Source organism: Panthera tigris, chromosome D1 (genome assembly GCF_018350195.1).
Source record: "Panthera tigris isolate Pti1 chromosome D1, P.tigris_Pti1_mat1.1, whole genome shotgun sequence".
Taxonomy (NCBI): Eukaryota; Metazoa; Chordata; class Mammalia; order Carnivora; family Felidae; genus Panthera; species Panthera tigris.
The window spans coordinates 108,194,075-108,221,945 of NC_056669.1; the positions used below are offsets into that span (position 1 = coordinate 108,194,075).

The window sequence follows — 27,871 nt, forward strand, 5'->3', positions numbered from 1 at the left end:
CTTCAGTTTACATGTCCCACTCCAGTTCCAAGGTCTCCCCACGAGCCCCATGAACCCTATCTGCCTTGCCCACCTATGTCCCCAAATTAGAGACGACGTTCAGTACGTGGGGCTGAATTGAATGGAAAGGAGTGATTTGGATTTTCTCAAATGAAAAATAAGTAGAGCTGAGGTGGCCAGTCTGCACCAGTGAGCCCAGTCAAGAGGTTGTTGAGAATTGTAAGCCTCTGGGAAGGGCGGTGGAGGAGCTTGATTGAGCCTGGGCCCCTTCCTCAAGGGGACCGTCACAGCTGCTATTCTTGGGGATCTGCCTCATCCTCAAACGTGGGAAATCTGGCTTTCAATGACTGACAACCAACCTGTACCTTTTGAAAGTATTTTATTAAAAAAAGAAAGAAAGAAAGAAAGAAGGAAAGAAGGAAAGAAAAAAAGAAAAAACCCAACCAAACAAAAAACCCAACCCAAGAACTCTTGGTTCTGGGAGTCTGGGAGCAGCTTAGGTCTTTGGGGAGGGTGGAACCTGGAAGACAGATGGTGTGGGGGGTCTCTGACCCCTGAGAGGAAGAGCAGCCCGGGAAGCTGACAAAGCGGCCTTTCCCAGGGCTCAGCCTCCCTCTGAGGCCTGGGCTCACCCACTTGAAAAAAGACAGGTGGGGCTCAACCCACAGAAGGCGGCAGGGTGGGCAGTTTTGGTCAGGCCTCAGACCTCTTGTCAAAGTTACCAACCAGTTAGCAAGGAGAAGAGGGTGGCCCGGGGCTCGATCGGGCCTATCAGCACCCACCACGAAGATGGGGTTCAACCCACCCTAGGGAGGCAGGCTCAGGTTGGGAGACAAGGCCCCAAGTACGGAGCAGAAGAGGCCCCGATGAGGCGGATGGCCCGGGGGCAGTCCCAGGCAGGACTCCGGGCGGGCAGGGTAGGATCCAGACTCTTGAGAGCTCAGTGGCCCTGGAGGCCGCGGGGCAGCGCCCGGATGGGCCGCGGCGGCGGATTGTCCAGGACCGGTTCCGGCCGGGCCCGCACGCCGCCCCGGCGCTTTTGCTTGCGCAGCAGGTAGCTCGAGTACTGCACCTCGGGCATGGCCAGCTTGAGGCAGGTCTCGGTGGCTGGACCGGCGCCGCCGCTGGGCAGGTCGTAGCCCATGATGTCCACCTTGCGGCTGGGCTGCCACGGCTGCAGCTGCTTGGTGCGGATCTGCGCGGCGGGCCGCAGCACGGGCTCCGCGCCGAAGCAGCGCCGCAGCAGGCGTTCGCGGGCCTCGCGCAGCTCGCGCGCCTCGCGCTCCACGCACGCGCGGCCGGCGCTCGCCACGCGGCGCCAGAACGTGGCGTTGAAGTGGTCGTAGAGGCCCGCGTCGAGCGCGTTCCAGGTGCGCGCGGCCCGCGCGAGCGCCGCGGGGATTGCGGCGAGGCGCGAGCTGGCGGCGCGCGCGTTGAGCTTGGCGTAGAGCACGTCGTCCAGGTCCCAGGCCAGCAGGCGCCGCAGCAGTACCAGCGACTCGTCGAAGTACTCGGCGATCATGACGAGCGAGAAGACCTCCTCCACCTGGCGGATGAGGCCGGCCAGGTAGGCGGCGTCATCGCGCGGGCTGCGCTCGTTGTCGCCGCCCAGGTCGTAGGCCAGCGTGTTGTGCGCGAACATGGCGAAGTGCTCGCCCGCGCGGTAGTAGGCCTCGGGCGCGCGCAGGAAGGCCTCGAGCGACGCGTTGGGCACGCGCCGGAAGGCCGGGCAGTACTGGTTGTAGTAGCTGAAGAGCGACTCGAACATGGCGGCCGGCTCGCGCAGGATGGTGACGTAGACGGTGCCGGGCGGCATGAGGCGCTCGAGCTCGGCGCGGTCGAAGCGCAGGTGGCTGGCTAGCACGTGCGGTGGCCGCGTGGCTGGGTGCACGAAGTGTGCCGAGAAGTTGCGCGGGTAGCAGAACTGGTGCTCGCAGCTCGGGTGCGGCAGGGCCACCGTCAGGTTGTGGCGCTCGGCGAATCGGAACAGGATGTTCTGGACAGTCGTGCCCGCAGTCTTGTGCGTCTTCAGGAAGGCCACAGTCATGTGCTTGGGGCGGGGCGGTGAGTCCCGCAGAGGCGGGCAGCTCAGAGGAAACAGCTTGGGGTACCTGCAGAGTTCGGGAGGTGGGCGGGGGGCGGGGGGGGGGGGTGGAGGGTGTGAGAGGGATGCTTCTCGACCCCTGCCCCTCCCCAAGGATGGTGAGATGGGCCACAGAATGGTCCAACCCGGACTATACCCATGAACCAGGAGAGGGATGTGCCAGGCGGCCTTTAGTATGACGTCACCCCAGTGATCCCTGCTGGCCTCTGGGTATTCACGCCCTTGTGTATTTCCCTCCCCATGAGTATGAGCAGGACTTGATGCTGCTCGGGAATAGAATAGGGCAGAAATGATGGGATGCCACTCCTGAGATTACATTATAAAAAGACAATGGCTTCTATCTTGGTCTCTCTGCCTCTCTCTGGGATGACTCATGCAAGGAGAAGCAAACTGCCATACTGTAAACAGCTGTATGGGGAGGCACCGGGCGACAACAGTCCCTGAGGAACCGGGCCTCATTCTTTCAGCCTGCTTGAAGAACTGAATATTGCCAGCAGCCACGTGAATGAGCTGGGAAGGGGAGCATTTCCAATCAGACCTTCAGATGAGACTGCATCCCTAGCAGCCAGCTTGATTGCAATGCCATGTGACCTTGAGCCAGAGGAACCCAGGTAATCCACACCTGGATTCCTGGCCCACAGAAGCAAGATAATAAGTGGTTTTAAAATTATTTTTAAAGTTTTATTTATTTTGAGAGAGACTGAGAGAGAGAACATGAGTGGGGGAGAGGCAGAGAGAGGTAGAAAGAGAGAATCCCAAGCAGGCTCTGCACTTTGAGCACAGAGCCTGATGTAGGGCTTGAACCCATGAACCCGTGAGATCATGACCTGAGCTGAAATCAAGAGTCCAGCGCTTAACTGACTGAGCCACCCAGATGCCCCAAGATAATAAGTGTTTGATGTTTTCAGGTGCTAAGTTTTGAGGTAATTGGGTTACACAGAAACAACTAATACAAGGACAGAGGCCCTTGGAGATCTTTGAGAAAGTCTCCTCTACACATGTAGAAACTGAGGACCAGAAGGAGAAAAATCATTTACATTGTCTGGCAACTAAATAAAGCCACCATATTCTCTCGTTCTCTAGCTTTTTTCGCATTTTTACTCTTTGGCTTCTCATCTTGTAGGTGAGTGGCACGGGCTTTGAGGCAATCTATTTGATTCGTGATTCTGTTAGGTTCTCTGGAGCCTCATTCATTCAATAAGTCTTTTTTTTTTTTTTTTTTTTTGAGCATCTACTATATGCCAGGCACTGTTCTAGGTTCAAGAAATATGCTAATAGTATAAAAACCAGACAACAATCCTAGCCTTTATGAAGCTTTCATTTGTTTACTTATTCCTGAAACAAGGGTGTTTGGGATGACAGGTGACCTGTAAATTCCCTGCATATTTTGAGTTACTATTGTTTCTTTTCTATCCTAAGCATCATGTAATGAGAACTCTAAGCAGCTCTGAGAACACCACTGAGATTTCCTATCTGTGGCCCATTTGGGCTCAGGATAATATCTACACAGATGCCCTACCAAAAGACCGTTAAATCATCCAACAAGAACTGGGCCTATTCACACCATTCTTATGGGCAGACCATGTAGAAGATGGGAATGAGGCCCTGAAGGGTGCAGGGACTTGGTGGGTTCACACAGTGAGTCATGGAGCGGGGTAAGGGCTACTGCTAGTCATCACGTATCCTGTATCACGGGGAGTAACTGGGTCACCCATAGCATCATCCCCATTTTGTAGATGAGGGAACAGGCTCAGAAGAGTGAGGGGATTTGCCCAGCACAGCATAAGTAATGAGAAGTTGTTTGCAGTCCTCTGGGGAGGCACTCAGAGTGTGATGCCACGGGCAGCATTTGGACGGGATTAGAATCCCAGTTTAAGTCACTAACTCTAGGACTTCAAGCAACCTTTCAGTGAAGACCAGTGCCTGCCCAAGCAGGTTGTGTGGATCTAAAGAGAATATATAGAAAGCACAACTAGAATAGAGGGAAGGAGGGGCGCCTGGCTGGCTCAGGCAGTGGAGCATGCGACACTCGTCTTTGGGGTCATGAGTTCAAGCCTCATGTTGGGCATAGAGCCCATTAAAAAAAAATAAGTTTAGAAAAATGGAAGGAACAAAGCCCAGCAGAAGACAGACCCTTCCGGCAGATAGAAGGAGTAGGAAGGAGAGTTCCCAATTCCATTGCCCACCAGGCAAGAATGCAGCTCCCCTGGGTCCCGCCCATGCGGTGAGGCCCTGCCCCCTTACCAGCTGAGCTGTGCCCCCTGGTGGATGAGGAGGCTTAAGGTGCTGCACCCTAGCACCAGCAGCAGGATTTTTCTGCGGCTCATCATCTTGGAGGCCTGCTGCAGGTGCTGGAGGATGGGTGGCATGATGGGGTACCCACCCCTGGACCAGCCGGGACCTCGCTATCCAGGACTCCCTTCGCCAGCACTCATGGGGGCTCCTGGGGCTCTGGTAGCAGGGCCAGTATTCCTGAGAGGCCTGGCAGGAGAAGGAGGCAAACAGGTTTGCGGCGGGCAGAGGAGATGGACTCTGGGCCCCAGCAGGACTGGTGCAAAGGAGAGCTCCAAAGGGTGCGGTGCGCAGAGAAGCCAGAGAAGATCGGATTCCTACCTCCCGTTTCCAAGACCCTATCTCCGCACCCTCTAGATAACTTAGTCTTGGGTGGAATTACAGGCTCTGGGGTGTGGCCAGCCCTTCAAGCGGTAGCCACTCCTCCCTGGAGCCCTGTCTCAGCTTCTCGGCCTGGCCCTAATTTGTCTGTCTTGTGGTTATTTGTTTCTGTCTCCCCGCCCCCAGTAGACTTGCCTTAGCACCAGTGCTTGGCTTAAAGCACAGAAGTCTCAATTCAAGGTCTCCCTCCTCCAGGATTCCTTGCCTGACTGCTTCAGCCAAGAGTTGGTCTTGACTCCCCAGAGACCGAGCTCCTCAGAAACCACTGACTGGACCTGTATCTTCTCGAGTCTCTTGACATGCGTAAGGCATCGATACTGCCGGCTTACTACATGTACCATACTAGTACATACTTAATGCCGTTTAATCCCCACACACCCTAACACAGGCATTATTCCCCATCTTATAGACAAGGAAACTGAGGCTCTATGACATGGTGCTACTCGTCCCTGGTCACACAGTTGTTGGCAGAATCAGGATTCAGACCTGTTCTTTCTGGTTCCAAAGCCCATCCTTCTAGATGTAATGTGTGCTGCTTCCACAGAACACGGATTTCTCCATCCCTGCTCTGGACTCTGGTAGTTCTACATGTTTCTGAGCCCTGAGCCTTCCTAGCTGGGCTCCTGCTCTGAGGGCCCAAGACCAATAAATCCATGAGAGAAAGAAAGGAAGGACTTGAAATCCCAGAACCCTATCTGGATTCCATCCCTAGACACCTGAAACCTTGGCCACTTTGTCAGCTGACTCTGCAGTGAGAGGTGCCTGGCCAAGGCCGTGACATGGCAGCCGGGGAGAGGGGAGAGGGGTGGGGTATGGGGAACACAGAGGGGCTCCTGCTTGTTTCCCCGCCGAGATTCTCCAGAAGAAGATGGGCCTCCATCCCAGGTGAGTGGCAGGAGTGAGAGGCAGAAGCAGGGAGGGCCTGTTTTCCAGCCAGTCACCTGTCTCTGCACAAATGCCTTGGCTCAAGGGCAGCCTGGCCTTTGGCAGTCCTGGTGGAAAGACAGCTTCAGCAGCAATGTCTGTCTCCCCACTAGGGTGGTGTCTGTGTCTCAGGGGCCTTAGTCTCCAGGTCTGGGTTCAGCATCAGCCTCACATTCACACCTCTCGAAAGGGGAGAGGGAGCCTGGAACCCTATGGGCATTTGCACGTATGTGGAACTAGGACACCTGGGTCCCAGGAGGGATGAGGTAACGTAAAAACTTTTGACCATCACTTCCTGCTGGGGCCTAGAGCTTGGTTTCTAGTTCCTCTTCTTTACCACTACCTTCCCCTCTCCTCTCATTAATCCTGGATTACATTTAAACTTGCTCGGGTGGAATGATGTGATGGTTAGGCCTTTCCTTTCTCTCCAGGCCGCATCACCTGGCTTCCTCCACCAGCCTGCAGACAGACTTAATCTGCCTGGAGCCGAGGGGGGTGAAGGGTCCACCACAGAGGGCAGCCAAGGGCATAGCAGAGAAAGCCTAAGGCCCTGCTGTCTTTTCAAGGATTGTTAAGGGCAGAGAAGGGCTGGCTATGTGAGGGTGAGGAAGCCTACAAGGGAAGTCAGAGCCTGTGGCCTCTGCCACTCGTCTTGCCTAGAGGATTTGGTGACAAGATGGGAGTTTCCCAAGGGGGCAAAGTGGGAAGTCAACCTATTCACATCACTGCTAAACTCGCTAAAACTATTCTATTTTCAGAGGACTCTGGGTCAGCCAAGGAGGTCAAGCCCGGAGAGAGCGCTGCAGGGACTTTCCCTGGGAAGTGCTTCAAGCAGGTCACACAGAGAAGGACAACAGGGTGCTTGGTGGTCTCCTCCGTCCCACTCCCCTCCATGTCTTAGCCCTGGGGACCCAGTCAGCCAGACCCTCGTCTAAGGTCCCCTTGAAATAGGGCATCGTTAGCGCAAGAACTTCATGGACACCACCTCTAAGGTGGGCACCGGTTTCTGCTTGGCCACCACCAGTGTCGGGACGCTCACCACCTTCAGATACAGCCTGGTCCGTTTCTGAACAGCCTCAGCTGTTCAAAAGTTGTTTCTGGGACAGCTAGGATCAGCCTGCCACTATGAGTGCCCTGCTCAGCCTGCCCCCTTCCACCTTCCATGTACATGATTGCTAGTGTTGCTGTCCTAGACCACATGGATCATTTTTCTCCATGACAGACCTTCAGGTATTTGAAAGCAGTAACCTTGTCTCCTCTGGGTGGGCACTCGGCCAGGCTAAACATTCCAGGTCCTCAGAGAGGGTGCTGCTCGGACACTGGAAGCGGCCTCCCTTCCCTTGCCAAGTTCTCTCCATGATGCCTCCTCTGGAGATGGAGTCAGGGCACTGGCACCCGGGGAGGGGGCTGGCCAGGGCTGGATCTAACCTCTGTAATCTCCAGGCTGGTGTGGCGTGGGTGGTGGTCTCCTGGGGCCCTGGCTCCTGCTCCTTGTATTCTTCAAACTCCTCTGCCTCCCCTGTGTCTTCTCCATGGAGAGAGTTTCCCTCCGCCGTCCCAGACAGGTCAGGATGCCCAGCCTCATCAGAATATCAGTGCTAATTTTAGTCAGAACAATTTACCTCAGGCTGCTGCCTGGTTTTGCAAATTGCTTTCCTTTCTCCAGGGAACCAAAGGAAAAAATGGTATAGCTAGGCAGAGCTTTGAAAACGGGCTTGGACACCCACCCACTCCCAAATGAGCCCTTTTCTCTCTCCCCTCCAGCTCTAGGGCCAATATGGGTGCTCTCAGAGGGGGAGGGTGTCCCGGCTTGGACCACCAGCCCTGACCATTGGGTGACCTGGAGACTCCGTCCTTACTAGAGCACGGCACAGCCCGGTGAGCAGGGAAACTGCCCAGGGCACTAGAGAGGAAGGGGCTGAGGGCTGAGGGGGCTGCCGATTAGTGGCTCAGGAGATCAAATATCTTTCCACCTCTCTCTTTTCCTTCCTTTTTCCTCCCAGCCTGCTGCCAGGTCCTCCCCAGCCCCCTCTCCTTGCCATCCGCCCCCACGTCATCCCTGCCTCCAAATTCCCTTCATCCTTCTCTCTCCATCACTACCGCCCCTTCAGCCCCCATTCCCTCAATTTCATCCCCACCTACCCCAGGGATCCGGTCACTAGGATCTGGTCACCACAGGGGATAGGCCAGACTCGCCCTCTCACCCCGGCTTCTCTCGTTCCCCAGGGGGTAGAGCGCCCCCCGCCCCCATGCTCTCCAGGCACCAGGCCCCCGAGACACTCTCCTGCCTACCCCTCGTCCGTCCCCTGTCCCGGCCCGGTCCACCCCAGTCCCCCTGCCCCACGCCGGCCACTGCAGTACTTACGCCGCGGGCTCTGCCTCCGACTCGGGTCTGGGGTGGTCGCCGCTATCTCTAAACCCTTGTCCCGAAATCCAATGCGGATCGCAGGGCGCCGGGGACCCTGAGCGCCGATTCGCTCTCCTCTCCGAGCCTGGATGGGATCAGGTGGCGACTCCGCTCTCCTCTCCGCTCTGCCCGCCGTCCGCCCCCCCATCGCACACCGGAGGCGGGGCGGGGGCGGGGGCCGGCAGCGTGCAGGGGAGGGGGAGGGGAAGGGGAGTGGGAAGAGGAGGGGGCAGCTCTGACTTGAAGGCTGCCCAGGAACAGTCTCCGGTGGCGTTTTCGGATGCGGGCATCGCCCGGCAGCCTTGCAGAGAGATTCAGCAATGTGGCCAGCATCTTGCCCTCACTCTACAGAAGGGGAAACTGAGGCCTGGAAGGTATCTGGATACTCTGGCATTGCTGGACATTCCTGGGCTCTATTGGGCGACCTTGGCCTGGTGGGTCCTAGGGGAGTTAGAGACACGGGTACCTTTACCAGCACCCACATACTACCTCCCTCCTCTTCTCTGTCCACCTCCAGCAGAGAAGCACAGCTTCAGCCTGGGGCTGGTCCCATTTGCCCTCCCACCCCTGAAGACCCTTTCCTTCCAGCCCCTGAGGCAATCCCCTTGCTGCTGACCCACTCCTACCCTACAGCAGGACTCCAGACTCACTTGTTCCTGACCAGAGCCTTAGCACTTTGTACTGGGAATCTGAGAACCCAAGTTCAACCCTTGTTGAACTTAAGACCCAGAGTGAAGAGCCAACTCCGTGGGCCTGGATACTTTCAGCTCTAGGATAGAGAGCTGTTCTTGGAGCTGCTCGGAGACTGCAGAGGTGATATGTGTGAAGGCTCTGTGTAAACTCCTGTGTGTCTGTGTGTGGGTGTGCCCGGGTGGGGGGAGGGGGTGGTCCTGAATTTTCTACTCCCTTCTTAGACCCTAACTCCTACCACCTGGAGCTGGGCAGCAGCACCTCTCAAAGTCATGGCAGATACCAACAGCCCTACATTTAGTTCATTGGTTCTCATGGACTTCTGATTTCTCCTACCCTCTTGACCTATTAGGGCAAGAGCCTGGAGCTGGGACAGCCCGCCAAACTGGGACTGGAAGGAATTGGATTCCATTCTAGCCCCGCACAGGTAGCTATTGTGCAAGGATTCTTGTTAAGAGGGTGAAGGGAATGGGGACTCTTGGAATCAGGAGAACTGCTTGTGGTCCCAGTTTGGCCTGTTGGGAATGTCAACTTCTCTCTGCCCCTCAGTGACTGCCTCAGCACAATGGGAGGTTCTGTCCTGCCTGGGTCCCAGAGCTGTTATAATGAGGTCCCACTTGTCCCTTTCTGGCCATAGCTACATTACCTCCTCACCTATCAGACTTCAGTTTATCTTGTCTCAGAGACCCCTATCACCGTCCCCAGCACATACACATGTCTAGGGCCCTTTGGCCTCAGGTGACCTGCCAGCAGCTCTCCAGTTACGGGAAGCAGAAAGATGCTTCCTTTGGGTCAGAATGGCTCTACCTGAGTGGGCTGACGTGCTGGAGGGGAGAATACCACGTATTTCTTCTGTCCTTTCTGGGTTTGGCTTTTCCTTTGGGAGTGTCAGGAGACTGGGGTGGTGATGGTGATTTTAAGAGGAAGGATCAAGGCTTGGACAGGAGGAAAGAGAATTTCCTATCCAGGGCTAGGATGTGAGCAGCCTTCCTGGCTCAGTCCTTTTCTGTTTCTCTTGAACCCACCTTCCCTAGACTCGGCACCCCATTATTTTTTCCTCGCCCTCAGCTACTTCTCTTTGGGGGGGGGGGTCAGTCAATGACATGGAGCATGCTAGAAAGAAGATATGAAGGGTGTGGGTGTGGGGGGGGAAATGAGACCATTTTATTTGAGTTTTCCAGCTCACTCGCCCAACACCACACACTCACACAGGCAGTGAGCCTGTCAGTGAGAGGGCAGGGCTAAAAATGGGAAGGGGATCTTCAGAGCTAGTGGCGGAGGTGAGGACAGAAACTGAATTGACTGACAGATTAGGATAAGGAAAGGTGGGAGTTGGACAGGCAGGGGGCATCTGCACATTCCTCCCTCAGACGCACAGGCCACTGGTGGTGGCAGGGTAAGTGAGGCAGCGTCGACTCCTCTGGTAGGCCGGTGGGGATGAGGGGACAGAAAGTCCTCAGTTCATTTTCGGGACTAAAAATTACGCAAATCCTGTTGCCCGAAAGACCGCTTCGGTTCCCCCCCCCCCCCCCCCCCATCAATCATTACGATGCAGCTCTTGAACGCCAGATGTTGCGAGACAGCAAAAAGACTAAGTCCCTGATCACGTTCTTGCGGAGGAGGTGGAGAAAAGGGGGCGAGGCTTTAAAACAAATGGTAGATGTTTGCACATGTTGTGGGAGCTCCAAGGAAGGAAAGGAAAGCGGGAGAAAGCTTAACGGAGACATTTGAGCGGAACTGGAGAAAGCTTAACAGAGACATTTGAGCGGAACTGATAGGTGGAAAAAGGGGCTTTACTGTGGCCCTTCCCCCGGGTCGGCAGCTGGAGCTCAGCCCGCTTCTTTCCCGGCTCCGATCCTCTTTCAGCCCATTCATCCCTCCGTGGGCCGGGGGTGGGCGGGCAGACAATCAGATACTGTTTTATCACAGGCATCGGCTGCAACCTCCCGCTTGGCGCCCGCAACCCGCGGCCGCCGGGGAATGAGTCCTTTAGGACTCCCTAAGGAACGTAAGCGTCCGGGCCTCTCGCGCCAGAGCTCGGAGTCGGGCCGGAAGGCTGATCTGCGCTTGGGCGGGTCAGACGCAAATAGCACGCCTTTGGGCGGGGTCATCTTCGTCCATAGCCCCGCCCTCGCTCCAGCCCCAGTGTTCCCCGTGCTTCAGCTCGGATCCAGGCTCCCGGAGTCGGACCCTCGGAAAACGGGACCCGAGTACTACGACTCCCAGAAGGCTTCGCGGCCAGGCCGCCTGGGGACCTGGGGATCCGAAGGGGCCTGCCAACCCTCCAGCGGACGTGACGTAAGACGCTGCCGGAAGTTCCGGGAAGTGGGCACCAGGTCTGGCCCGAACTTCCGGGTTGGTCGCGCGCCTTCCTGCGGCTAAGATGGCGGCCGAGCATCCCGAGCCTCCCAAAGGAGAGTTGCAGCTGCCGCCGCCGCCACCTCCCGGGCATTATGGCGCTTGGGCTGCCCAGGAGCTTCAGGCCAAACTGGCAGAGATCGGAGCTCCGATCCAGGGTAAGGAGATCGGGAGGTCAAGAGACGGGGCAGCGTAGGCCTAGGGAGAAGCGGAGCTTGGTTACCCCGGAGACCCGGAGGCGGTGGGGAGGGGCGGAGGCGGACCGCTGGGGCCCGACTGGGTCATGCGGGCCTACTCGGCCTGACCTACCCCATTGATCCTGTGCTTTGCCCAGCAGGGAGTCGCGAGGAGCTGGTGGAGCGGCTGCAGACCTACACCCGCCAGGTAAGTGTTGGCGGCGGGACGTGGGGATAGGCCGTTTCTGGAGGCCTTCGCGATCCGTCATGACTCGGTCTTAGTTTCTCATGTACCAAAACACAGTAAGCAAGGGCTCGCCGTTTTTGCCTGTTCTTGTCATTATCTGACTAGTTGTAATTGTTTCTGTATATATATTAGCTCTCTTCAATGCCTAGCCCAAGTTCTGTCAGACAGGCGCTGGTTAAATTTTGTCAAATGAATGGGAGTGAATGTCGTTTTATGGAACAGCTCTTCTTGGACTGACCTGGAGTTCTTTCTCTTTTGCAGACTGGCATCGTGCTGAATCGGCCGGTTCTGAGAGGTGAAGATGGGGACAAAGCAGCTCCTCCTCCCATGTCGGCACAGGTAAGGAGGTTGTTCTGCTTTGTAAGATGCCTTCTGTTCAGGTAGCCCCTCTCACATTAAGTGTATTGTGGACGCAACTAACAGATTGGGCAGAGAGGTAACGCAAAGACAGTTGGGAGCTCTTTAGTTTTCCGTTGGTCATGATCCTCACCTCCTTCCTTAATCAATGTCTGTTTCTCCAAAGTCTGTCTGTCTTTTAAGATCCCAGCTTAAATAGTCTGGAAGCCAGACTTGATCCTTTTTCTGCTAGAAATAACTCTTTTTTGCCTTTCCAGGACACAGTTCTCGTTTTTTTTAACGAGACATTATGGCTCACTCCCTGATTTGGTTTCATATCCTTTACATTTAGTGAGTCATTGGGACACACTGGCTCCTGTGTTAAGTCTTCTCAACTTCCATGTCTTTTCTGAGCCAGGATGTGACTTTTTCTCTAGGACAGTGGCTCTGACGGGTTTTGTTGATTTTTGTGTGTGGGATGAGGAGTTCCCAGGTGGACTTTAGAAGTGTTCTTGAATCTCCTGAAATTGTATGCAAAATCTGTGTTCGTGTTTTTCTGGGGAGAGAGTCTATAGCTTTCATTGGTTGGTGCCCCAAAGTTAGCATCTTGTTTCACCGATACCGCTATAGAGTATTCTCTTTTTGAGCTCAAGAACTATTTGTTATTTGACTTTGAGTCCCAGCACCTGGCTCACAGTAGATCCCCGGCAAATATCTGCAGTAGAGAAATGTTTCCTAGTTGATGTTCACATTTTTCTCCACAGCTCTCTGGGATTCCCATGCCGCCGCCACCCATGGGACTCCCCCCTCTGCAACCTCCTCCGCCACCCCCACCACCTCCACCAGGCCTTGGCCTTGGCTTTCCTATGGCAGTTGGACCCCGCCCACCAAACTTGGGACCCCCGCCTCCTCTCCGGGTGGGTGAGCCTGTGGCTCTGTCAGAGGAGGAGCGGCTAAAGCTGGCGCAGCAGCAGGCGGCATTGCTGATGCAGCAAGAGGAGCGCGCCAAGCAGGTGGGACAGGGGTCAGCTTGGGCCTGGGTCTCCTCAGGGTCCTAAACGGGAAATGGAGCCTCAGAGAGAGTTGGATCCTGGGGCCGACTCCTCAGGGCAGGTCTGGACCAAAGACTAGAACACAGACCCTAGCCTGGAAGAACCCCAGGAAGCAGAGCTGTGGCGGTGTGGCCCGTGGGGTGGTGGTGCCGGTGTAACCTTGTTTTGTTTTTTAAGCAGGGAGATCATTCACTGAAGGAACATGAGCTGTTGGAGCAGCAGAAGCGGGTAATGCCCCCCAACCTTTGGCCCCATGGTCCAGTCCACTGGCTGTCACTTTAGTGCTTAGTGTCCAAAACATGATGCACCATTCAGATTTTCCGTGGAGGTCATCTCATCCTTGAGTTCTAGTATCTCCCAGATAATCCCATCTTTTCTGGAGCCCAGGAGTTGATCGACTACAGACTGTGATCTGTTTTTGTAGGGCTTGGGAGTTAAGAGTGGTTTTTCTCTTCTTTCTTTCTATTATTTATTTACTTATTAAAAAAAAATTTTTTTTTAAGTTTATTTATTTTGAGAGAGAGAGACCAATGGAGGGACAGAGAAAGAGAGAGAATCCCAAACAGTCTCTGCTCAGCACAGAGCCCAACACAGGGCTTGAACTCATGAAACTTGAGATCATGACTTGAGCCGAAATCAAGAGTCAGTGGCCAAACTGACTAAGCCATCCACTTGCCTCTCTCTCTTTTTTTTTTTTTAAAGTTTATTTATTTACTTTGAGGGAAAGAGAGCATGTGCATGTGGGTGGGGAGGTGCAGAGAGAGAGAGAGAGAGAGAAAGAATATCAAGCAGGCTCCATGCTGCCAGTGCGGAGCCCAACATGGTGCTCGATCCCACAAACTGTGAGACTATGACCTGAGCCGAAATCAAGAGTTGGGCTCTCAACCGACTGAGCCACCCACCAAGAATGGCTTATCTGTCTTTAATTTTTTTTTTTTTAATGTTTGTTTATTTTTGAGAGTGCCAATGGGGCAGGGGCAGAGAGGGGGATGGAGGATCCACAGGGGGCTCTGTGCTGACAGCAGTGAGCCCAATGTGGGGCTCGAACTCTTGAAATGTAAGATCGTGACCTGAGCTGAAGGCGGGTGCTCAACTGACTGAACCACCCAGGTGCCCCAGCTTATATATCTTTAAAGGATTATTTAAAAAAAAAGGAAACAAATCAAGAATATACTGTAGTCTTTTCAACAGTCCTTACAGTCTAAGATATTTACTATCTAGCCTATTACAGAAAAAAGTTTGCTAATCTGTATTAGTTTTATGTGATGTCGTTTTTGGTACCTTGGGGAGGACTTTGGGTTAATTTTGCCATTTATTCGTATTTAGACTGTGGTAGGTGTAAGTTAGGGAATGATACATAAGACATTCAGTCCCAGAGATGGGTTTTATCAGTTGTTCCCAGTGGGTTACTGCGAGTATTCGAAAATAAGCATTAATAGGAGTGAATGTAGAATTGTTTACAAAGTGCTCTTTTTCCCTAGATTGTGCTAGATCTTGAGGAGCAGGTATAAGAAAAGTATTTATTGTTCCTTAAAGATAACTTAATGCCTTAGGGCACATGGGTGGCTCAATTGGTTAACTGTCCACCTCTTGGTTTCAGCTCAGGTCATGATCTCACAGTTTGGGAGGTTGAACCCCGAGTTAAGCTGTGCACTGACAGCAAGGAGTCTGCTTGGGCTTCTCTGTCTTCCTCTCTCTGCTCCTCCCCCACTAGTACTCTTGCGCGCGCTCGTGTGTGCTCTTTCTCTTTCCTTCTCAAAAAAGAATAACTTCTTGGGGGAGAAAAACCATTGTTAGAAAATAGAAGATAGTGTGTAGCTATCTAAGTCTTAGGAGAAGTGTTAAGTGTTAAGCTAAGTGTTAAGTTCTCTTTTAGGAACCAGGAGTTTCCTGGGCTGTTTTTTTGTTTGTTTGTTTCTGTTTTTTTATTTCCAGGGGTTTCCTTTTCTGACGGGAGGGGAGGCCTCCTCCATTTGGATCGGTAGTCTAGAAAGGTACAGGTGGTGAGGATGTCCAAACTCAGCCATCCCTGATTGTCCTCCATGGGCCTGTTCCTCGACTTAAAGAATCCACTTGCCAGAGGCTGTCTGTTCAATGGATTTCCGAGCTGTGTCTTCACTCCCATGTCTCTGGCAGGCAGCTGTGCTCCTGGAGCAAGAACGGCAGCAGGAGATTGCAAAGATGGGCACCCCGGTCCCTCGGCCCCCGCAAGACATGGGTCAGATTGGTGTTCGCACTCCTCTGGGTCCTCGAGGTAAGACCTTGGAAACGGAAGGGAAGGGAAAGGAACACGATCGAAAACTCTTGCACGTAAGTATGGACCCCGTGAAGCGCGTATGTTGTAAGTGTACAGTCCAACGAATTGTTAAAAACTGACCGCTCGTGCGACCGGCACCCGGACCAAGAACCAAAATGTTACTAGTACCCCCAAAGCTCTCACTGGCACCCTGTCAGCCCCTCCCCCTAAGGGAGGCTATCACACTTTTAGCAAAGAAGCTAATTTTTTTAATGTTTGTTTTTGAGAGAGAGAGAGCTCACACTTGAATGAGTGGGAGAGGGGCAGAGAGAATCCTAAGCAGGCTCTGTGCTGTCAGCGCAGAGCGCGATGTGGGGCCCGAACTCACGAACCGTGAGATCATGACCTGAGCCGAATCAAAAGTTGGATGCTTAACCAACTGAACTGCTCGGGTGGCCCCAAAGAAGGTAATTTTTAAAATGAGTGTTTTGTCTCCTCTGACCTTGCATTTCTTTCTTCTCACAGTTGCTGCTCCGGTCGGCCCCACTCCCACTGTTTTGCCCATGGGGGCCCCAGTTCCCCGGCCTCGTGGTCCCCCGCCACCCCCTGGAGATGAGAATAGAGAGGTGAGATTGGTGATTTCTTTCTAGGGACAGGAGAGGGTGGTTTAGGAGAATTCTGGGAGATGGGAGGACTTCTGGGGGTGGGAGGGTGAAGGAGGAAGCCATGCTTCGTTAAAGCATATCAAGATATGGCAGGAAATAGGGCCTGGGAGACATTTGGGCCTGGGAGACATTTCTGGGGCAGAGGTTCACTCTGAGGGGAGCTGAGGGATGATTTGATGCAGTCAGTGTTGCTGTCTGCTGTTGACATCCCCTGGCTGGCAGCCTTTCTGGTACAAGAGGCGGAAATCCTGGGATCATCCCCTCTGCCTGGGTTGTCTGTTGCAGATGGATGACCCCTCTGTGGGACCCAAGATCCCCCAGGCTTTGGAAAAGATCCTGCAGCTGAAGGAGAGCCGCCAGGAAGAGATGAACTCTCAGCAGGGTGAGTGTGTTGTGTCCCACGGGCTGCAGGGACAGAGAGGCTGCGGCCGAGTCTGCATTCTTCCATCCCTTCCCCAAGGAGGGTTTGAGAGAGAAACTGGCTCTCGGTAAAGAGGAGTTACTGCGGGCGAGTGGTAGGGTACCAGTGTGGGGAGTCTGATAGCCACCTTCCTCCCTTACAGAGGAAGAGGAAATGGAAACGGACACTCGCTCGTCCCTGGGCCAGTCAGCGTCAGAGACTGAGGAGGACACAGTGTCTGTATCCAAGAAAGAGGTATGGGATGGAGCTGAGTCTGGAAGGAACGTCAGGAGACAGTATTTGGGCACTAAAGTAACACCAGTTCTGAGTGATCGATGTGTAGTAGCTGCTATTTTGTGCCAGTTTCTGTCCTACGCGTTTTACGGATTTTTTTTTTCATTTAATTGCCGTAAATCTTTGGAGTGCAGAGTACTGTGCATGCCTTTGTTTTATAGCTGCAAAAACTGAGGTTCTGAGAGGTGCAGCAATTTACTGAAAGGCACACAGCTTGAGAGGGGCAGAACTTTGGAGCCTGACTTCAAGGCCTCTTTTCTTAGCTCTTTGGGGAAATTGGATGAGGAAATTAGGCGGCAGGCATGGTACTTGGATTCTCTGACCCAGCTGGTTTTCCTTATTTTGGCAGAAAAATCGGAAACGTCGGAACCGAAAGAAGAAGAAAAAGCCCCAGCGGGTTCGGGGGGCGTCCTCTGAGAGCTCTGGGGACCGAGAGAAAGAGTCAACACGGTCCCGTGGCTCTGACTCCCCAGCAGCTGATGTTGAAATTGAGTACGTGACCGAAGAACCTGAAATTTATGAGCCCAACTTCATCTTCTTCAAGAGGATTTTTGAGGCTTTCAAGGTACAAGGAGCAGCATACTCTGAAGGGGCAGAGCTGAGCGGGGAAGGGGCAGGGATGGGGAAAGACAGTAAGGAGGGCATCTTTCCAGTGCCGGGTTCAAGAACTAGGGAGAGACACAGCTGGGGTTTCCGTGGTGTCTGTCTCCTCAGCTCACTGATGATGTGAAGAAGGAGAAAGAGAAGGAGCCAGAGAAACTTGACAAACTGGAGAACTCTGCAGCCCCTAAGAAGAAGGGCTTTGAGGAGGAGCACAAGGACAGTGACGACGATAGCAGTGATGATGAACAGGTGAGGCCCCCTCCGCTGTCGGGGAGATAGGGACTTGAGATGGCTGAGATGCAACCCGTGAGGGACCATGGTGAACTCTTGGAAAGGAGAATCCCTCTGGGGTGAGCTGGGCAGTGTGATTCGCTCCTAAGAAGTGATGGTTTTGTTCTAGGAGAAGAAGCCCGAGGCCCCCAAGTTGTCCAAGAAAAAGTTGCGCCGAATGAATCGCTTCACTGTGGCTGAACTCAAGCAGGTGAGACCCTAGATGATCCAGCAGAGCCCGGAGCCTGGCCGGGAGACCACATGAGGAGCTCCTAGAAATCCACAGGGGTTTTCTTTGGGGGATAGGGAGGAGGGTTTTGAAGGAGGCCTGGGTGACTTAGGTATGTGTCCTTTGAAGAAGAGAAAGAGAAAGTTTTAGATTTGAGAAGTTGGGGCTTTCTAGCGGCACGTTGCTATGGTTTCCAGCTCGTGGCTCGGCCTGACGTTGTGGAGATGCATGATGTCACCGCACAGGACCCCAAGCTCTTGGTTCACCTCAAGGCCACCAGGAATTCTGTGCCTGTGCCACGCCACTGGTGTTTTAAGCGCAAGTACCTACAAGGCAAACGAGGCATTGAGAAGCCTCCCTTCGAGCTGCCAGACTTCATCAAACGCACAGGCATCCAGGAGATGCGGGAGGCCTTGCAGGAGAAGGTAAGGGACGGGGCAGGGCTCACATTTGCCCTGCAGGATCCACATCCTTAATATCAGCCTGTTTGAAAATCAGGAATCTTGTTCCCCAAACCCGTCTACTTCTTAACTAATTATCCGTTCTCCAGAAGTCAGCACTGCATATGACACAGGATGAGAGGGAAAGGCATCAATTCGTGAAGGGTAGACAGAGCTTGCCTCAGTGTTCTGAGCTAGGTGTCCCTCTTGTCTCCTCGTTCGTCCCCTGCCTGCACTACCAGCTCTTTGAGCTATCTGCACACAGTGACTCCTTTTCCTGCAGGCTGCCTTTGCCTTTCCACCGTTTTCTGTTACCAGTGTGAGCCTGATACGTTTTGTGGCTAGAGATCCATGGCAGCTGTGTAACTTCTTAGATCCAAGTTTTTAAATTAAATTAAATTATCTACCTTGAGTAGCTAATACTTGTGCGTACTGCAAAAAATTCAGGAGGTACAGAAGTGCGCGATGAGACCTGCCTCCCAGTTAGACTGCGGTCACCCAGTTCTCTCCAGAGGCAGCTAATGAGGTCAGTCTCTTGATCAGATGGCTTAAAAGAATATTTATCGACATACGTAGCCAAGGATGATTTTATAGGATACATCGATTTTGCGCAATATGGATTATGTAAGTTTGAGAGGTTTGAACGGGAAGGATTTTGGTGACTTGTGGAATGACATAAATGAGGTTTTTCTTTATTTCTTTGGAAGTGTCAAACTTGGTGAATACCTTTTATGACCTGTCTTCTGCCACTCTCCACAGGAAGAACAGAAGACCATGAAGTCCAAAATGCGAGAGAAGGTTCGGCCCAAGATGGGGAAGATTGACATTGACTACCAGAAACTGCACGATGCTTTCTTCAAGTGGCAGACCAAGCCCAAACTGACCATCCACGGGGACCTATACTATGAGGTTCGGGTGTGGGGGCTGGGGAGCAAAGGCTGGGCCGTTGGTCATGGCTGTGTGACTCTTGGTTGGGAAGGCTTTCTAAGCTGGTGCAGTGGTTCCTACCCTCAGCCTTAGAATTGTTCATTAACTCCCCTTGGATGGAGTAGAATTTGAAATCTTAAAATGAGGTGGTTTTTTGGGAGGAGAGATCCAGACCATGTCTTTAAAAAGTGGTAATTGCTTAGGGACAGAGGGGCCAAGTGGTGGATGCTTGTATAAAACAATTAGGACTGAGGGTGGGAGAAAAGTTTTTATTTTTTTCCTGATCCTTGAAATAGTAGTCACCGTGATATTAGGGAATTTTCGAGGTGGAAGGATCTTGGAGATGATCTTGTCGAGTGCCCTCATTTTACAGAGGAGAAAGCAGGCCCTAAATCTGGCCATGTTTTTCTAGTGGGTTAATGTCAGCACTGGAAATCTTGATTCTCCCCTCCTTCCTGGCCTTTCTTTTTCCTACGTTAGCCAGGGAAAGGAGTGCTGAGAATCGACAGGCACTAAGCAGCCCTCAGTGGGATTTTGTATCTGGTGTGGATTGGGACTTCTCATCTTTGTTCTCTTGTCCTCTTGCCATTGAACTCCCGGTGTGTGTCTGGCATTGATAATACAACGTGCTCTGCTTTTTTTCTCAGGGGAAGGAGTTTGAAACACGACTGAAGGAGAAGAAGCCAGGAGATCTGTCTGATGAGCTGAGGATTTCCTTGGGGATGCCAGTAGGACCAGTGAGTGCCAGTTACCTTGACTGGGGAAGCCAAGAAGAGGGTGGGAATTAGGGCAGAAGGGAGACAAAGGACAGGGTTGGGCAGATGATATCCTGTTCTCTTTTTCCTGCAGAATGCCCACAAGGTCCCTCCCCCGTGGCTGATTGCCATGCAGCGATATGGACCACCCCCGTCGTACCCCAACCTGAAAATTCCTGGGCTGAACTCACCCATCCCCGAGGTGAATACTGTCCTTTCTTTCATTTTTAGCTGCCCCTGCTTGTTAACTAGAGGATGATGTAGTTTTCCTTCTCTCATCCCACCATGTCTCTCTTTCTCTTTTTTCTTCCCCCAAAAAAGGGTAATAGTTTTTGTTTTTCAAAAAATCTGACATGCTCGTCATAAAATAGTTAATTAGATTTAACAAGGTCAAAGATGAAAATAAATCGCCCATAATTTCATCACTCAGAAATAGTCAAGATTTAAAATTTGGCAAATGTGTTTCTGATACATACATTGATAGAAATAATTTTATCTCAAGAATGGCATTAAGTTTTCATTTTTAAACATGAAGCATTAAATTAAAACAATTTTAATGGGGTGCCTGGGTGGCTCAGTTGGTTAAGCACCGAGTTCGGCTCAGGTCATGATCTCACGGTTTGTGGGTTCGAGCCCTGCATTGGGCTGTGTGCTGACAGCTCAGAGCCTGGAGCCTGCTTTGCATTCTGTGTCTCCCTCTCTGTGTCTGCCCCTCCCCCGCTCATGCTTTGTTTCTCTCTGTCTCTCAAAAATAAATAAACGTAAAAATTTTAATAGATAGCAAACTCATTAAAGTGAAAAGAAAGAATTGTTAAACTTCAGATAAAAACTTCTGCCTCGGCTCAGTCGGTTAAGCATCCGACTTAGCTCAGGTTATGATCTCACGGTTCGTGAGCTCGAGCCCCGCAGCTCGAGCCTCGAGCTCTGTGCTGACAGCTGAGAGCCTGGAGCCTGCTTCAGATTCTGTGTCTCCATCTGTCTCTGTCCCCCCTGCTTGTGCTCTGTTTCTCTCTCAAAAATAAACAAACATTTAAAGAAATTTCTGTTTATCTATCTTTAGAGAGAAAGAGGGAGAGCACGTGAGAGCCCAGGAGAGGGGAAAAGGGAGAGAGAGAATTTTCAAAGTTAGGAAAAAATCAGGAAGAAGTTAGAGTTCTGTTGTTTAAAGTACTTTTTTTAGTTTGAGACAGCATGGGCTCTACCCTGAAGGCTGAGGTTATTAGTCTACTTTCTGCTTCCCATCTTCCCATCCTATTGCCTCTGGATTTTTGTTGCTTATTACTTTTGCTTTATAATGCTTCATGATGTTTAATTCTTGTCTGAAATCATAGTTTCCAGAGTTACCAAGTGCTAGTTTCTATTCTTTGTAGTGTGACTTTTCTCCAGGGCTTCAGAGCTCCAGGGTTTTGGAGCTTAGGAGCAGAACTGACTTGCATTTCCTGTCTCGTAGAGCTGTTCCTTTGGGTACCACGCTGGTGGCTGGGGCAAACCCCCAGTAGATGAGACTGGGAAGCCACTCTACGGTGATGTGTTCGGAACCAATGCTGCTGAATTTCAGGTATAGACCATGACTGTCTTAACTTGAGGTCATGAAGTTTAGAGACAGTTGGTTTATAGATTCATTATGAGGGAGGAGCTGGGTGTTCTGAAGTTTCAAAGTCTGAAAAAGGGTATGCATTTCCTGAGCTGTGTTGCAGGCTCTCCACTAGACTATGAGCTCTCCTTAGGCGGAGGCTGTTGTCTGTCTGTTTACTTTTATATTCTTTCAGTTTGCAACAGCTTGACACGTGATAGGCTTATAGTAAACATTTGCTGAATGAATGAATGATCTCTTTCAGACCAAGACCGAGGAGGAAGAGATTGATAGGACCCCTTGGGGGGAGCTGGAGCCATCCGATGAGGAGTCTTCGGAAGAAGAGGAAGAGGAAGAAAGTGATGAAGATAAACCAGATGAGACAGGCTTTATTACCCCTGCAGACAGGTGGGGAGAGCAGGGTCTGTCTCTAAAGTAGTCCGGCATTGCGGGCCTTCTCCTTACTTCAGAGCTTGTTTCTGTCTTCACAGTGGCCTCATCACTCCTGGAGGGTTCTCGTCAGTGCCGGCTGGCATGGAGACCCCTGAGCTCATCGAGCTGAGGAAGAAGAAGATTGAGGAAGCGATGGACGGGTGAGGGAGCCAGGCAGGGCTGAGAGGGAAGGACTTTTCCCTTCAGCCTCTGGGTTGGCCAGCTGACTCTCCCCCCCTTTCCTTCCCTTGTGAATCCGTTATTGAACACCAGGCACTGCTCTAGGCAGTGAAAAACGCTTGGTAAGCAGTTCATTAGAGAACAAGGTAATTTCAGGTGGAGATAGGATGGTGTAGCAAAGTGAGCTAGGTAATGGGATGTAGAGAGATTTGGGGGGTGGGGAGGTCTTTGGGAAAGCCTTGATGAGGTATTTGAGCTGAGAGCTGAATGTTAGGAAAGAGCCAGCCACAGGGTGATCTGGGGCAGGAGGAACCAGAAGTGCCTAAGACAGGCATGGGTTTCACATGGTCCTGCCATGGAACTTTTCTTATTAGGGACATAAATGTGTAGGATCGTCCAGTCTTCTTGGTGAATTGACCCCTTTTCCATGAGATAATCTTCTTTTCTGCCCGTACAGTTCTTTGTTCCATCTTCCCATTTTCCTATGTTTTAGATTGATAGAATATTAAAAACATTTTTTTTAATGTTTACTTATTTTTGAGAGCAAGAGAGAGGGAATGGAGAGGGAGAGAGGGAGACACAGAATTTAAGCAGACTCCAGGCTCTGAGCGGTCAGCACAGAGCCTGACATGGGGCTTGAACTCGTGAACTGCGAGATCATGACGTGAGCTGAAATCGGATGCTTAACCGACTGAGCCACCCTGGCGCCTTAATAGAACATTTTTTATGACTCCATTTTATCTCTTTTGTTGACTTACTAACTGTTAAGCTCTGTTTTGTTATTTTTAGCGGTTGCTGTAGGGTTTATAATATCCATCCTTATCACAGTCTGCCTTCAAGTGATATGCCACTTCTGGAGAGTAGCAAGCACCTAACAACAGCACACTTCTATTTCTCTCTTCCCAACCTTTGTACTGTTGTCACGCTTTTTACTGTTACATGTTATAAATCCTACACTGTGGTTATTTTTGTTTAAAAGGTCAGTTATCTTTTTTTTAAGTTATCTTGTGGAGAGATTTACATAATTAGTCATATATTAAGCTATGTAATTGCCATTTTCAGTGATCTTTCATTTCTTTGTGTACAAAGGCTTCCTTCAGCATTTCTTGTGTGGCTGCTGGTCATGAATTCTTTCAAGTGTTGGCAGTCTCAAAACTTCTTCACTTGTCCTTTTGAAAGATTTTTTTTTTTTTAAGTGTTTATTTTTGAGAGAGAGACAGATAGAGCCTGAGTGGAGGAGGGGCAGAGAGTGAGGGAGACACAGAATCCAAAGCAGGCTCCAGGCTCTGTGCTGTCAACACAGAGCCCGATATGGGGCTTGAACTCACGAACTGTGAGATCATGACTTGAGCCGAAGTCGGATGCTGAACTGACTGAGCCACCCAGGCGCCCCAGAATTTTTTTTTTAATGTTTATTTTTGAGAGAGACAGAGAACAGAGGGCGAGCAGGGGGAGGGGCAGAGAAAGGGAGACGCAGATTCTGAAGCAGGCTCCAGGCTCTGAGCTGTCAGCACAGAGCCCTTTGTGGGGGCTCATATCCATGAACCGTGAAATCATGACCTGAGCCTAAGTCAGAGGCTTAACTGACTGAGCCACCCAGGTACTCCTCAAAGATTTTTGGAAGATTTTGGCCAGGTATAGGATTCTAGGTTGACAGTGTTTTATTAAATTTTTTTATTTCTTTCAGTATTTTAAAGATGCTGTGGTGACTTTCTTGCATTGTTTCTGATGAGAAGTCTGTTTTCCTTCCTTTTTTTTTAAGAATTTTTTTTAATTTTAATTTTTTAAAATTTACATCCAAATTACTTGGCGTATAGTGAAACAATGAAGTCCTCATATGAGTGAAGTCATATGATTTTTGTCTTTCTCTGACTAATTTCACTTAGCATAATACCCTCCAGGTCCATCCACGTGGTTGCAAATGGCAAGATGTCATTCTTTTTGATTGCCGAGCAATACTCCATTGTATATATATACCACATCTTCTTTATCCATTTATCCATCGATGGGCATTTGGGCTCTTTCCATACTTTGGCTATTGTTGGTAGTGCTGCTATAAACATGGGGGTGCATGTGTCCCTTCGAAACGGCACACCTGTAGCCCGTGGATAAATGCCTAGTAGTGCAATTGCTGGGTCGTAGGGTAGTTCTATTTTTAGTTTTTTGAGGAACCTCCGTACTGTTTTCCAGAGTGGCTGCACCAGCTTGCATTCCCATTCCTTCCTTTATTCTGTATATAATGTGTCCTTTTATCTCTGGCAGCTTTTAAGATTTTCTCTTTCCCCATGTTGAACAATTTAATTCTGTGTGGTATGGTGTAGTTTCTTCATGTTTCTTTGTGTGGGGTTAGGTAAGTATCTTGAATTTGTGAGTTAATCATTTTTATGAATTTTGGAAAAACTCTGATTATTTCTACAAATATATTTTCTGTTCCCTTTGCTTTCTCCTCCCCTTTGGCAAGTCCAATTATACATGTATTAGGTCTGTTTGAAGTTGCCCTCCTGCTCATGAATGCTCTGCTCATTTCAAAATACCCCTTTTCTCTTTGTATTTCATTTTAGAAAATTTCTATTCCTGTTTCTTCAAGTTTTTTCCGTGGGTTCTAATCTGACAGTAATCCCATCCAGTGTCGTTTTCATCTCTAGCCGTATGATTTGGATCTTTTCATATGTTCTGGGTGTCTATTTTTGAACCAGATGGCAGGCAGTTATAATAACATGCTGGTTCTGGGTTGATTTAAATTGATTAATTATTTTCCTCATTAAGGATTGTGTTTTCTGCTGCTGCTCGTGCTTGTTTACTTTTGTTTGAAGGCCAGACTTGGTGAAATTTACCTTGTTGGGCCCAGGGTTCTTTTGTATCTTTTTTTCTTTTTTTTTTTTTTTACTTAAAAAAATTTTTTTTAATGTTTTAAGAGGGGGGGGGGCAGAGAAAGGGGGAGACACAGAATCCTAAGCAGGTTCCAGGCTCTGAGCTGTCAGCATAGAGCCTGAGGTGGGGCTCGAACTCATGAATGGTGAGATCATGACCTGAGCTGAAATCGGACGCTTAACTGACTTAGCCACCCAGGCGCCCCTCTTTTGTATTTCTACAAATCTTCAGCTTTGTTCAGGAACACCATCAAGGTACTTGGAAACAGTTTGATTATCTCAAGTCTTGCTTTTCAGGTGGGTGGTTCTTTCCCTGGCTCTGGTACTTTCCTCACACGGAGTACTCCCTTGAGTACTTGAGGAGGGCCCTCTTTAGGTCTCTTGAGTTCTCAAGTCTCTGTGCTGCTGTCTCTTCCCTAAGACTCTGTCCTGTGATCTGTAGCTGCCTAGGCCTTTGTGGACTTTGGGGTTCATCCCTTCAACTCATGAAGTCCTCTGGGCTCTACATGGGTTCCCCCTCCTTGTTTCATGGCCTGCAGACTCTCTCACTGCAGTAGACAGGGCAACTGAAGGACACACCTCATTTGTTTCCTGTCTCTCATGAGTCGCTCCCCTTTGTTACCCCATGTCCTTTGTTTCTTGTGTTCTGCCCATTTTTTGGTCGTTTCAGGTGGGAGGGTAAATCTGGTCCCTGTTACTCCTTCTCCAGAAGCAGAAGTCTCAGGCTTTGCATATTCAAGGAAGAAAAGAAAGAAGGGTACTATGGTTGGAGTATAGGGAACAAGGATTAGGTAAGACTGGCTTGGATGGTTCTTGCACCCTAGGAAGTATTGGAAGTTTAAGTTCTCTGTGTTAGAACCCCAGGTGCAACTTTGGGCAGGAGCTATTGTAGTGTCTTCTCTCCTGCCATCTTCTGTGTACCAGAGTTCTTTCAGAAACTTTAAGCCTGACCCTTAGCCCTTCTTCACGTGTGGGAATCTTGGACTCTGATCCTCTAAACTTGGTTCAGGGGATCCCTTAACTCAGTCTCTGTTTTCCTTCCAGGCTATATTTCCTAGAATCAATGCCATCCCACCCCTCTCCCCACTGACACAATCCTTTCTTCTTGTGGTCTCCATGACCTGCAGAGGCGGCCTAGGCATTGCTTTTCCTCTGGGTGTCTTGGAATCTCTTCCGGGAGCTGGGTTCTTTTTGCTTCCTCTTCTGGAAACCCTTTTATCCCTTCGTTTTTGGGCCTGATCCCATTGTCCTCTGCAGAAGTGAGACACCTCAGCTGTTCACCGTGTTACCAGAGAAGAGAACGGCCACTGTTGGGGGAGCCATGATGGGATCAACCCATATCTATGACATGTCCACAGTGAGTATTCTTTTGGGGGCTGGAAAAGGGGGTGGAAACTAAGTCTTCTAAGCCTCTCTGTAGATGACAAGACTCTGATCCCTTTTCTAGGTTATGAGCCGGAAGGGCCCAGCTCCTGAGCTGCAAGGTGTGGAAGTGGCCCTGGCACCTGAAGAGTTGGAGCTGGATCCCATGGCCATGACCCAGAAGTATGAGGAGCATGTGCGGGAGCAGCAGGCACAGGTGGAGAAGGAAGACTTCAGTGACATGGTGGCTGAGCATGCTGCCAAACAGAAGGTAGGAGGTCACAGGGGAACCCGGCTGGGTGTGAGCCAGGAACTAGGTACCAGGGACTCCTTTTTCAGTGGAGTGGTGTCCTCTCTGTCTGCTGCCCTGAGCTTCCCTGGTGCTGGAAACCTTAGAAATCCTCTGGTGGGCTGCCCTCTTTAAGGATGATGAAACTAAGGCACAGGGAGGGGAGCTCATCCAAGTCTGAGAATCCAGTTTTAGCACTTTTTTCCACAGATCTGTGTGGCTGAGTCAGGCTGCCCACCCTTGTCTTGGGGATCAGTGGGTTGTTTCACTTGTTGTAACCTGTTTCTCTTTCTCTCCTCCAGCAAAAGAAACGGAAAGCTCAGCCCCAGGACAGCCGCGGGGGCAGCAAGAAATATAAGGAGTTCAAATTTTAGGTCCCCCTCGCATACCTGGCCCTCCTTTCAGCTCTTTGTCTGGATGCTTGGGCTTCACACATGGTCCCCGAGAGCCAGCTCTCCCACAGTTCCCAAGGGCTTGTCATTTCATGTTCTTATTTTAGATCTGTTTTGTAAATAAAGCTGTTTCCCAAGGAAAGAGATGCATATGTAACACTTCTGATCCTCCTTCATTTTTTTATGTGTTTTTTTTTTTTTTTTAAGTTTATTTATTTATTTTGAGAACAAGAGAGAGGGAGGGGCAGAGAGAGAAACTCTCAGGCAGGCTCTGCACTGTCAGCTCAGAGCCTGACGTGGGGCTTGAATGGTGAGGTCACGACCTGAGCTGAAATCTAGAGTCAGATGCTTAACTGACTGAGCCACCCAGGTGTCTTTTAATCCCCTCGGGCAAAGGGACTAAAAAATGGGCTTTTTCTGCAACCTCGGGGCTGCCCCAGTGCCAGGGGCATGCACCTGGGTCAGATGTTGCAGTCGAGACTGGTGATAACTCCAAAGCCATGCTGAAATTGTTTCACCACTACCTGCCTTTGTAGGAAGGCTCTGGGGCCAGTATCTCTAGGTCTGGTTTGACCTTACTACTTTGTCCTTGGGGACTAAAAATAGCCAGCTTAGCACCCTGGCTGGGCTGAGGAAGTGCAGTGGGCTTGGGAAGTAGGCCAGGTCAGGCCTTCCTAATAGACCTGTGGCCAAGAGTCTTAAGTCCTTACCTGGGAGAGAACACAGCCCCAAATCTAGATTGTCTGGAGTCCCCGTGAATCCCTGGGTGGTTTCAGCCACCCAGCCTCTAAGTTTGGTAGGGGGAGGGAGGGGGAGCTTGCTTTCTCCAGGTTCTAGTCTTCTGGTCTTCAGAAGTCTTCCCAACAGGCTAGACTAGGTTGGACTTAAGGGGCCCAACGGGCATTTGCCGGGTGCTGGGAGAGAAGTTCTGCTGTGGTGCTACTGGTGTTGCTTTGCTGGAAGTGCAGCAACTGAGACGTCGATGTC

At 51.0% G+C, this 27,871-nt stretch overlaps 2 protein-coding genes and 1 long non-coding RNA gene across 4 annotated transcripts; 2 read left to right on the forward strand and 1 right to left on the reverse strand.

Moving 5' to 3' along the window:
• Nucleotides 1–447: 447 nt before the first annotated feature.
• Nucleotides 448–4,494, reverse strand: GAL3ST3 (galactose-3-O-sulfotransferase 3). The gene is made up of 2 exons (XM_042958310.1): nt 4,349–4,494; nt 448–2,111 (listed from the first exon to the last, which is right to left on the reverse strand). The coding sequence occupies exons 1-2, from the start codon at nt 4,471–4,473 to the stop codon at nt 941–943; spliced, it is 1,296 nt and encodes a 431-aa protein (XP_042814244.1). The 5' UTR covers nt 4,474–4,494; the 3' UTR covers nt 448–940.
• On the forward strand, nt 1,434–5,555 carry LOC122231129. Its single transcript, XR_006208285.1, has 3 exons — nt 1,434–1,567; nt 2,572–2,715; nt 4,907–5,555. It is a non-coding gene; the product is annotated as an uncharacterized LOC122231129 (long non-coding RNA).
• Nucleotides 5,556–11,135: 5,580 nt separating this feature from the next.
• Nucleotides 11,136–27,041, forward strand: SF3B2 (splicing factor 3b subunit 2). Of its 2 annotated transcripts, none has more exons than XM_007091857.3 (22): nt 11,136–11,314; nt 11,494–11,540; nt 11,841–11,918; nt 12,680–12,928; nt 13,145–13,195; nt 15,104–15,221; nt 15,729–15,829; nt 16,154–16,250; nt 16,432–16,523; nt 16,912–17,127; nt 17,277–17,414; nt 17,566–17,646; nt 17,862–18,089; nt 18,864–19,013; nt 19,679–19,768; nt 19,881–19,988; nt 21,237–21,344; nt 21,625–21,767; nt 21,851–21,952; nt 26,099–26,198; nt 26,289–26,474; nt 26,795–27,041. In XM_007091857.3, the coding sequence occupies exons 1-22, from the start codon at nt 11,182–11,184 to the stop codon at nt 26,864–26,866; spliced, it is 2,688 nt and encodes an 895-aa protein (XP_007091919.2). In that variant the 5' UTR covers nt 11,136–11,181; the 3' UTR covers nt 26,867–27,041. The 2 variants fall into 2 exon arrangements, with proteins under 2 accessions (XP_007091919.2, XP_042814243.1); XM_042958309.1 differs by having other exon boundaries at nt 13,148–13,195.
• The last annotated feature ends 830 nt before the right edge of the window (nt 27,042–27,871 follow it).